The 12,124-nt window shown below is 38.3% G+C and overlaps 1 protein-coding gene across 1 annotated transcript in view; it reads right to left on the bottom strand.

The window, feature by feature from the left end:
• The window catches only part of ZNF169 (zinc finger protein 169), a 44,575-nt gene that overhangs the window by 2,837 nt on the left and 29,614 nt on the right, over positions 1-12,124 (bottom strand). The window contains exons 3-4 of the mRNA XM_036856261.1: positions 11,690-11,816; positions 11,111-11,206 (exon numbers count right to left, since the gene is read on the bottom strand). Of these exons, the coding sequence (XP_036712156.1) occupies positions 11,111-11,206; positions 11,690-11,816 (223 nt within the window). The remainder of the gene's footprint in view (positions 1-11,110; positions 11,207-11,689; positions 11,817-12,124) is intronic.

The raw sequence follows: 12,124 nt of genomic DNA, 5'->3' as shown, positions 1-12,124 counted from the left end.
ATGGAAAAATTTCCACCTAAAATAGCTCTAACAGATATCAAATTTGTATGCCTTGCTCCATTACCCTGCTTCTATCCGTCAGAAGCTGATGAAAAATACCATGAACCTTAAATAAACTCGGTATACCAGGCCTTTCCAGACCTACCTGATTCTTTCTTCATCAGTCAAAAATGAGATGTATTTTATGAACCATCTATAACACTGGGCAGCAAACTACAGCCAACCAGGTGTTCTGTAAATAAAGGGCTATTAGACCACAGCCACACTCTGTCTTCATGTTGTGTCTATGGCAGCTTTCACATACAACAACAAAGGTGAGTAGTTGCAACACAGAACATAAAGGCTACAAAGACTAAAATATTTACGACCGGACCCTTTTACAGAAAACTACTCATTCCATCTGGTCTAAGAGGCTAGCTTTCAATACTAACAAGAATAACTACCATGAAACCCCTTCCTAACACTTAAAAGCCCCTCAGCAAACTATTCACTAAATTTAGTTTGTTCTGTGTGTGCGTGTGTGTGTGTGTGTGTTGCTAGTCCTAGAAGCTCCTGTGAAATGGCCTTGATAATCACTCGCAAGTGCCGACCCTGCTGGACTTTCACTGTGAAAGTGAACATCCTTTCAGTCAGGGGTCCCACCATGGTTGGTCTCTAGTTCAGCTCATTGAACTATCTGTCAGTTTATTTTGTTAAGCTAGGCTGTCCACATTTTCAAAACTCGTGGCAGGTATGTACATTTCTGGCCTGCAGTTTCCAAGAAATACTTTGTTGTAATTCTAAAGTTCTGACAGCTGAGCTTTCAGTATTGCACTACTGTCTACTTGTCTGTGATTCATCTGTGACGGGGAGAGAAAAGCAGCCCCTGCCTTCTCCTTGGCCTGTTTATACTCCCGGCTAGGCATAAAGTCTAAGGCCAGTGGTAAACGGCACATCATTACAGGTGTGCCATTCAGTGTCTTCTGTATAAAATATGGTGACTGATTTAAATAGTTAACGCTGCCCTTATGGGAACCATAGCCTCTAATATGACTACTCATTCATCATTTTTGTGCCTGTCTAGTAATGTGGCAAATTTTAGCTAGAAGTGATTAAGAATTACAAAGTCCACTTTGGTTTTAAACATCCAGAAGTTCCTCAATAGAAGGAGAAATAAAAAATAAAATGTTACCAAGGTAATGCTTTTCAGTTAATCACAGAAATTTCCAGGATGTAGAAAAAAGTTAATCAGTTTATAAATTCTTTTATAATCTACAGCTGCTCTCATTCCAATTGATTTTTCAAACCAGTAAGTACTTCAATAATTGTTAATGAACTTAAATGTTCCAAAGGAAAAAAAAATCCATGTCTAATGGCTCCTTAAAGAAATTTTGCCTCCTGCAGCTGCAGTTGTGAGGAAGGAAAGTATAGCAGTGAGTTAAACAAATGACCATAGACACTGGATTACAGCAGAAGAAAGAATGATGTGCATTCACTGCTTTTAAACAATTTAAAGAATTTTAAGACTTGGTCCACAAATGTAGAAAGGGAACATTTTTTTCAATATTAATCAGAATTAATCCCTGGAAATTGGACAACTTTCATAATATGCCATCTCCATGATTTTAAGAAAATATAAAAGAAATATTAGCATATGTGATGGTTAATTTTATGTATTAACTTCGCTGGTCACAGGTTGCCCCAACATTTAGTCAAACATTATTCTGGGTGTTTCTGTGAGGGTGTTTTTGGAAGACTTTAACATTTAAATGGAAAGACTGAGTAAAGCAGACTGCCCTCCCTAATGTGGGTGGCCCTCATCCAATCAGTCGAAGGCCTGAATAGAACAAAGGACTGATGATCCTCTCCCAAATAAGAAGGAATTCTTCCAGTCTAACTGCCTTCAAGCTGGGACATGGGAGGGTGCATGGTGGAGAGGAGATGGATGGGATTGGTTTTGTTTTTCCTGCTATCACACTTGAACTGAAACAGTAGTTCTTCCTGGATGTTGAGCCTGATAACCTTTGGACTGGAACTACACCATGGGCTCTCTTACATCTTCATCTTGCTGACTGCAGATCTTGGGACTTCTCAGCCTCCACAGTTGCATGCGCCAATTCTTTATAATCTCATGTCCGTGTGTGTGTGTGTGTGTGTGTGTGTGTGTGTGTACATACGTCCTATTGGTTCTGTTACTCAATAACTATAATACTGATTTTGGTACCAAGAAGTGGGTGCTGCTGTAACAAATACCTAAAATTGTGTAAGTGGCTTTAGAATGAGGTGATAGGTAGAGGCTGGAAGAGTTTGAGGTACATACAAGAAAAAGCCTAGATTGACAAGAAGGGACTGTTGGTGGAAACATGGATGTTATATGTGATTTTGGTGAAGACTCAGAAAGAAAGGAAGAGAGCTAGAGAGAAAGCTTCCATCTTATTAGAGGATATATAAATACGAATTGATTAATATTCTGTAGTATGGATTTTCTAATGCTGTGCTTTTCATATGTAGAATAAATTCCACTTGGACATGGTATGTAATTCTTTTCAAACGTGGCTGGATTCAGTTTGGAATGTTTTTATCACTTGTGTAGGTTCATGGATCCACCACCAACTTAATTACTTTAATAAATGTACTATACTCAGATTTTGTCCCATCCTGTGTCAGTAGTATTTTTCAAGAATTCATCCATTTCATATAAGGGTTAAACCTGTTAGTATCAACTTGTTCATAATATCCCCTTAATATCCTTTTAAAGTCTGAAGGATATGTAGTAATTTCCCTTTCATTCTTGAATTATTCATGTCTTCTTTTTCTCTTGATTAGTCTATGTAGCAACATATAATTTTGTTAATCTTTTCAGACGTTCAACATTTGGCTTAGCAAAATTTTCTGTTGTTAATAAAGTGTTATATTTCACAGATTTCTGCTCTTATTTTCATTATTCCCTTCCTTTCACTCACTTTGCATTTACTTTGCTCTTCTTTTTCTAGCTTCTTAAGTCACTGATCATAGACCTTCTTTTCTAAAATAAGCACTTAAGGCTATAAATTTCCTTTAAACTCTGCTTTAGCTGCATCTCACAAATTTTTATTTTGCTGAGATGAATTTGAAAAGATGTCGGTAGTAGCTTGTAAGATTTGATACTGGTAAGATGTAATTTCTACCCCAAATTATCTATAGATACACTAAAATCTCAAACACTACCCAAGTTTTCTTTTTTTCTGTCTTTTTTTTAATGAGAAGCTGATCCTAAAATTTAAGTGGAAATGCAGAGGACCTAGACTATCCAAAGCAATCCTGAAAAAGAAAAACAAAAGGAGAAGACTTCTTATACTACCTGACTTCAAGACTTCCAGTGACCCTACAGTAATACAGTGTGACTTGGTTTAATGATAGACATATTAATCGAAGGAATAGAACAGAGAGAGCATAAAAATAGACCCACACTTAGCCAGTGATTGGATTTTCAACAAAGCAATCCAATGAGGGAAAGACAAGACTTTTCAACAAATGATGCTAGAGCCACTGTGTATCCATATTAAAAAGAAAAATAAACCTTGATTCCTGCCTCATGCCATACACAAAAGTTAATTCAAGATGAACTGTAGACCTAAATATAAAAGCTAAAAGTATACAGCAGTTAAAAGAAAATACAGATTATCTTCATGACAGGAAAATTAGACTTCCTCAAAAATATCTGCTCATCAGAAGTTATTGCTAAGAAAATGAACAGAAAAGTTTCAGACTGAGAGGATGTTTGCAAAATGTACAAATGACAATGGACTGATATCCAGGATTAATAAAGAACTCATAGAACTCAATAATAAAAAGAAAAACAATGCAGAAAAATTGGAAAATGATTTGAATGTATACCTCACAAAGTAAGGTATATGATATATATTAATGATCAAAAAGCATACAGAAGGGTTCACTGTCATTAACTGTCAGCAAAATGGAAACCCCCATGAGATAACTCTACACATCCATCACCAGAGATAAAATGAAAACTGTCGGGGAAGATGTGAAGTGACAGGAACTCTCGTGTTTGTTGTTCATGGAAGTGAGAAATTGTACAACCACTCTGGAAAAGTTCTAGTTGTTTCTTATAAAACTACACATACAGTTACCCTATGACTCAGTGTTCTGAGTTGAATATTATCCCACCAAAATTAATATCAACCTGGAACATGTGAATGTGGCCTTATTTTGAAATAGAGTCTTTGCAGATGTAATCAAGTTAAGATGAGGTTATACTGGATTAGAATGAGCTTTAATTCAATGACTGGAATCCTTACAAGGATAGGATGATTTGGATACAGAGACATATAGAAGGAAGAAGCCTATGTAACCACAGAGGCAGAGATTAGAGTGATAGAGCTACAAGCCAAGGAATACTAGGGATTGCCAGCAACCACCAGAAGCTGAGAGACAGACCAAGAACAGACTCCATTTCAAAACCTCCAGAAGGAACCAGCCCCTCCAGTATGTTGATGTTGAACTGTGAAAGAATAAATTTCTTTGTTTTAAGCCTCTAAGTTTGTGGTAATTTATTACAGCAACCCTAGAAAACTAATATACCCTAGGTATTTATCCAAAGGAAATGAAAACAAAGGTTTACCAAAAACAAACAAAAAATTCTTAGCAGAAGAATGTTAATAGCAACTTTTTTAAAATGACTAAAAACTGGAAGCCATCAAGGTGTCTATTAAGGAGAATGGATAAACAGTCATATATTCATATAATGGAATGCAATTTGATGTTAAAAAAAGAACAGACTACTGATGTATGCAACAACATGGATGAAGTTTAAAAACTATACTGAGTGAAAGAAGCCTTACACAAAAAAGAACATATTAAATGATTCCATTTATGCAAAATTGTACAGTGGGCCAAACTAATCTATGGTGAAATAAAATCAGAACAGTGGTACCTCTGAGGGGTAGGAGCAGGGGTTTACTGGGATGGGCCACAAGGGAACTATGTGGATAACAGTAATGATCTGTATTTTGATATAGTTTGGGTTTTGGAGGTATATGCATTGTTTGAACTCACAGACTAGTATACTTAAGATTTTGCATTTCCTTGTAAGTTAATTCCACCTTAAACAAATAAACAACTCTAGGTAACGACATGCATGCTACCCATTACTCCTGGGGCCAACCACCTTTCATGGGGCCCACTAAGCTGAGATGAGCTGCCAGAAGTTGGCCCTTTTAAAACTGCAGTGTCTGGAGATGCTCAAGTGGACACCCTGGACCTGAGTCCATGGGTCCCTTCCTGCCAGCCACTCACATGAGCTAACCCAGGAGGAGACTCTGCCTTTCCTCTCAGCACTTGTTAGATCATCTTTGCCAGAACCATTTGCTGGTCAGATCAGATCTTAAGACACACTCATATCTGCCAGCCACTTGGGGATAAAGATCGTCTGAGCATAATGAGTAGATGCTAAGGACATGCCATGAAGACCTCACAAAATGACAGCAATAGCCACCCATGAACAGGGACTCATAAGCTTTTTACCTACCCATGGGGAGAACACAAGTCTCTTTCTAAGAAGAGTAAAGCCTTGATACAGTGCACTTAACTCAGATATGCTCAGCTACTCAGCTCTCCCCAGAGAAGAACTGCTCGCACTAAACTACTTACTCTTACCAACTAAGGAGATACTGCTAGAAATCTATTAGAATGGCTAAAATAAAAAATACTGCTGGGACTTCCCTGGTGGCGCAGTGGTTAAGGCTCCGCGCTCCCAATGCAAGGGGCCCGGGTTCGACCCCTGCTCAGGGAACCAGATCCCACATGCATGCCAAAATTAAGAGTTCGCATGCTGCAACTAAGGAGCCCGTGAGCCGCAACTAAGGAGCCCACCTGCTGCAACTAAGACCTGGTGCAACCAAATAAATAAATAAATGTTTTTTTAAAAAAATAGTGCTAACACCAAATCCTGGCAAGAACGCAGACAAACTGGATCACTCAAACACTGCTGGTGGGAATGTAAAATGGTTTAGCCATTCTGGAAATGAGTATGGCACTTTATTACAAAACTAAACATATTTATATAAGCCAGAAACTTGCACTTTTGGGCATTTATGCCAGAAATGAAAACCTTACGTTCACACAAAAACCTATACACAAATGTCCATAGCAGCTTTATTCATAATAGCCAAAAACTATACAGAACCCAGATGTCCTTCAATGGATGAATGGTTTAACAAACTGTGGTACATTCATACATTGGACTACTACTCAGCAATAAAAGGAATGGAATACTGATACATGCAACAATTTGGATGGATCTCAAAAGAAAATTATGCTGAGTGAAAAAAAGCAATCCCCAAAGGTAACATATGATATGACTTCTTTCATATAACATTCTTGAAATGACAAAGTTATAGAGACAAAGAACAGATTAGTGGTTGCCAGAAGAAGAGAAGGGGAGGAGTGATGGAGTTGGCTGTGACTATAAAAGGGTAGCAGAAGGGATCCTCGTGATGGAACTGTCCTGTATCTTTGAATATAGTGGTAGTTACATGAATGTACATGTATAAAATTTCATAGAACTAAATAAACATACACATACACAAAAGTGAAGGTCAAACTGGTAAAATCTGAATAAGGTCAGTGCATTGCATGAACAGAAATACAAGGTTGGTTTAACATGAAAAAAAAAAACAGTGTAATTTACCATATTAAAAGACTAAAAAAGAAAAACACACATGATCATCTCTAAAGATAACCAAAAAAATTGGACAAAATCCAGCATCCATTCCCAATAAAAACTCATCAAACAAGGAATAGAAGGGAAGTTTGTCAAGCTGCTGAAGGGCAGCTATAAAACTTCCACTTAGGAGGAAAGGATTCCCCACAAGATCAGGAACAAGGAAAGGATGTCTACTCTCACCATTTAAATTCATCATTGCACTGATTTTCTTGCCGTGCAATGAGGCAAGAAAAAGAAATTAAAGACGTAAAGAATGGAAAGACGTAAACTATACTTACTTACAAATAACTTAATCATCTATTTAGAAAATCCTATACAATCTACAAAACCTGCTAGGACTGAGAAGTAAGTTTTGCAAATTTACCACATACAAGATCATTATACATAAATTAATTGTATTTCTATAAACTACCAACAAACAATTGAAAACTGAAATTTTAAAGTACCTTAAATAGCATCAAAAATATGAAACACAGAGGGATAAATCTGACAAGATGCATAAGACCTGTGTACGAAAAACTACAAAACAATGCTGACAAAAATTAAGAAGTCCCATAAAAATAGAGAGATAGACTGTGTTCATATACTGGATGACAGAGTATTATTTACATGTAAATTCTCCTCAAATTGATGTACATTCAACTCAATCCCAATCAAACTCCCAGCAGGCTTTTTTTGTGAAAATTGCCAAGCTGATTCTAAAATTCATGTGGAAATGCAAAGAATCTAGCACAACTTGAAAAAAGAAAAAATGTTAGAGGATTTATACTAAGTTCCAGACTTATTATAAAGCTGCAGTAATCACAACTACATAGTATTGGGACTTCCCTGGTGGCACAGTGGTTAAGAATCTGCCTGCCAATGCAGGGGAGATGGGTGTGAGCCCTCGTCCAGGAAGATCCCACATGCCACAGAGCAACTAAGCCCGTGCGCCACAACTACTGAGCCTGCGCTCTAGAGACCGCAAGCCACAACTACTGAACCCACATGCTGCAACTACTGAAGCCCACGTGCCTAGAGCCTGTGCTCCGCAACGAGAAGCCACCGCAATGAGAAGCCCACACACTGCCCCTACTCGCCGCAACTAGAGAAAGCCCGCACACAGCAACAGAGACCCAATGCAGCCAAAAAATAAATAAAATAAATAAATAGGGCTTCCCTGGTGGCACAGTGGTTAAGAGTCCGCCTGCCAATGCAGGGTACATGGGTTCAAGCCCTGGTCTGGGAAGATCCCACATGCTGCGAAGCAACTAAGCCCATGCACAACTACTGAGCCTGTGCTCTAGAGCCCGTGAGCCACAACTACTGAAGCCCACGTGCCCTAGAGCCCATGCTCTGCAACAAGAGAAGCCACCATAATGAGAAGCCTGCACACCACAATGAAGAGCAGCCCCCGCTCGCTGCAACTAGAGATAGCCCGCGCACTGCAACTAGAGAAAACCCGCACACAGCAACGAAGACACAATGTGGCCAAAAAATAAATAATAAAATAAAATAAATAAATTAAAACAAATTAATTAATTAATTTAAAAAAAGACTATGTGGTATTGACATCAAGATAGATAAAGAAAGGAGTGAAAAAGAGTCTGGACGTAGACCCATACACAACTGATTTACCACAAAGGTGCACAGGAAATTCAGTAAAGAAAGGGTTGTCTTTTCAATAAATGGTGCTGGAAAATTGGATATTTGTATACAAAAAAAAGAAAGAAAGAAAAATTGTACTTAAATCCAGACCTGGTACCAAGTATAAAAATTTATTCAAGATATAGACCTAAATGTAAAGTAAAAATTATAAAACTTTTAGAAGAAAAAATATATACAACTCTTTTTGGCCTTCATTTTGGGAAAGATTTCTTAAATATCTCACCAAAAGTGAAATTCATGAAAGAAAAAATTGAAACTTAGACTTCAACAAAATTAAGAAATTCTCATTGAAAGAGACTATTAAGAGAATAAAAAGCAAGCCACAGAGAAAATACTTGTAAATCAAATATCTGATACTGGAGTTCTATACAGAATATATGAAGAACTTGCAAAATTCAATAATAAAAACAAGAAACCAACTTTTCAAATGGGCCAAAGATTTGAGAAGACATTTCACCAAAGAAGATATACAGATAGCAAATAAGCACTTGAAAAGATTCTCAACATCACTAGTCATTAGAAAAATGTCAAGTAAAACCACATAAGATGCCACTATATAGCTATGAAAATGCTTAAAAGTAAAATCATAATACCTAAGTGTTGACAAATATGTGGAGCATCCAGAATTCTCATATACTGCTGGTGGAAATGTGAAATAGTGCAGCCACTTTGTGAGTTTCATAAAAAGTTAAATATACCCTGTATCATCCAACCCAGCCACTCCAGTCCCAGGTATTTATCCAAAAGAAATGAAAGCGTATGTTCACACAAAGACTTTTCATTAATGTTCATACAGGCTTTATTTGTATTCATCAAAACTGGAGACTACTCAAATTTGTTTTAACAGGTGAGTGGCTAAATAATTGTGATATCTATATTACTACTCAGCAATAAAAAGAAATGAACTATTGATACATGCAACATTATGGATAAAATTCAAAATAATTATGTTAAGTGAAAGAATCCTGTATGTATTCTATATGATTCAATTTATATGAATTCTAAAAATGCAAACAAATCTATGATGGAAAGCAGATCAGTGGTTGCCTGGGTATGGGAGGAAGGGGAGGACTGGGAGAGGCAGGAGATAGAGATTACAGTGAGGCACAAGGAAACTTTGGGGTGAAAGGTATGCTTAGGATATGGATCATGGCAATGGTTTCATGGCTGTGCAGATGTCAAAACTTACCAAATTCTACACTTTAAATATATGTAGTTTATTACACTTTGATAATATACCTTATAATTATCCCTTATCTATTATACCATAATAACATTTTTCTATTATACTATAATTATAGTTTATATAATAGTTCTTTTTTAAAAAAGAAAAAAGCACTGAGTTTGCTGTAAAGTACAAGTACAGATATATGGTTGTATTTAGAAGCAAATAAATAAATAAATAAACAAAAATAAAATGCCAGAAATGTTGAAAATAAAAGAATGAAAAAAAAAAGTCAGGCAGAAATTTATCCTTACCTCGCAACATTCACATAAAATTAATTCCACTTGGATTAAAGACCTAAATGTTCCCAGAATGTGTATGGAATTTCTACAAGTCAATGACAGAAATGGCCCAAATCAAAAGTAGGGAAATACCCTTAACAGTCAAATCACAGAAAAGGAAACACCAATGGCCAATCAACACAGGAAGAGATGCTCATGCTCACTGGAAAGCAAAACCCATATGAGATTTCACCACAAACCTAACAGATGGGTGAAAAACGTGAGGATATGGAACAAGAACTCATCACTGCTGCTGGGAGTATAAAATGGTGTTGAACAGCTTCAGAACACAATGCGGCAAAATCTAATCAGGTTGAGGCTACCCATGCCCATGAAACAGCCACTGTGCTCCTAGGTATGCATCTTGAGAGAAACTCTCGCATGTGTTTCCAAGGAGGTAGCAAGAATATACAGCAACATTATTTCATAGACAAAAACTGGAGGTAACTCAGATGTCCAAAAGAAGGGACAAGATAATTCATCTGCATTAAAATATTCATATAATGGAATCATATATAACCATTTTTAAAAGTATAAACTAAACCTACACTTTTTAATATGAATCTCACATAAAACTGGTGAAAAGGCATGTTCCAGAAGGAGGTATACAATGTGATACTATGTGCAGAGAAGTTTACAAACATGCAAAACAACTCTCTATATGGTTGAAAGACCTGCTGAATGGTTAAAAGGCTAAAGGCAATCATGGGCATGCTAATGCAGAAGTCGGATTCTCAGGGGCAGGAGGAGTGGGACACAACCAGGGGGTTGTCACCTCGTCTTATCATGGTCTATTTCTTAGGCTGCAGGGAAGGCAGATTGGCACTCGTATAATTCTTCACACCCTGTTGTAATCTTAAATAACCCATCATCGAAGAAACAAAGTAATGGGAACTTACAGGGTAGAACCGATGCACAAAAACGTTACCAGGTTACTGGACAGAATCTAGCAGGGTAGATGACTTAGTCTCAGAGGATAAGTGCTATGTTAAAGGTCAGGCCAACCAACGAAAGTTCAAGAATGGGGAGATCCTAGAAGTGCTGGACAAGGGACACCAAATGAGCGGAGTGTGGCTCTTTTGGGGGAGGAAGGAGGGGGTTGCCAGGGAAGCCCTCTCTGGGCTGAGTGGAATAGCATAGAAGGGAGGCCTGCAGAAGAGCTTTCTCCCCAGAAGCTCACAGATGCTCCTCTTTCCTCACCTGCTGAGCGCCTCACTGCCTTGTCTCCTTGTCTGCCTGGTGTTTCCCACTTACCTGGACAAAGGTCCAGAAGACTTTCACTCTCCTCTCTCCAGGGCTCATCCCCTTGCTCCAGTTGTGTGATGAGTTTTGGTTTAGGAAAGGCAATTCCTACTCACAGGGGAAAAAAAACAAGGTGATCTTGGGTTAGTGACTTAAGAGGCTATCACAGAACTCGGACTCAGCCGGGGAATGCAATGACTAAGAGGGTAGGGAAGCATGGCAGGGTGGGTGGAGGGGGACAAAGTTTCTCTGAATGCTGAGAAAAGATGACTAAGGGGAGGGAGGAATCCTGGATCTAAAGGCAGTATATGATTCTCCCCTGTGCTTGAGTAAATACAAATATTCACCCATTTGAAGCAAGATCACTTTGGAGGAGGGCCCAGCCTTGGAAGAGGCCTGCAAATGCAACATCATATCCCCCCCCCAGCAACACACACACACATAACTTCACTATTTCCAACTCTATAGAATCCAGACATTCTCTGGGTGTAGGGAAAATGTTTCTTTCTGAGCCCAAAGAATGGTGGCTGCTCCATAAAATCTTAAGATGCCCACAGGCAGAGTCTGAGACATGAGACAGGTCAACCTTACCCAGCGACACCATATGGCTGTAGTTCTCCAGCATTACATCCCGATACAGGGTCCTCTGAGCAGGACTCAGTAGCTTCCACTCCTTTTGGGTGAAGGCCACAGCCACATCCTTGAAGGCCATTAATGTCTGTAACACAAACACATCCCTGCTCACCCAGAAGCCACCCATGCCCACTAGTCAACTTAACCTAAGCTACTAACCAGGGCCACGGCAGCAATAAGGCTAGTGTGGGGCATGCGGGTGAGATAGATAGATAGATCCTGCTTTCAACCTGAACCCTTTCGCCATGTGTTGAAGACTACTAATCCTTCTCCCACATTGCTGGTGGCTCTATTCAGGGGTTCTCTATTCTATTGATCTTTATGTCTACGATGCTGTGAAAATCACAGTTTTGATTACTGTAGATATCCTGTAGGTCTTGAAATCAGGTAGAG

Source organism: Balaenoptera musculus, chromosome 6 (genome assembly GCF_009873245.2).
Source record: "Balaenoptera musculus isolate JJ_BM4_2016_0621 chromosome 6, mBalMus1.pri.v3, whole genome shotgun sequence".
NCBI lineage: Eukaryota > Metazoa > Chordata > Mammalia > Artiodactyla > Balaenopteridae > Balaenoptera > Balaenoptera musculus.
The sequence above is the reverse complement of the archived record's forward strand: the minus strand, read 5'-3'. Positions and strand labels throughout refer to the sequence as shown.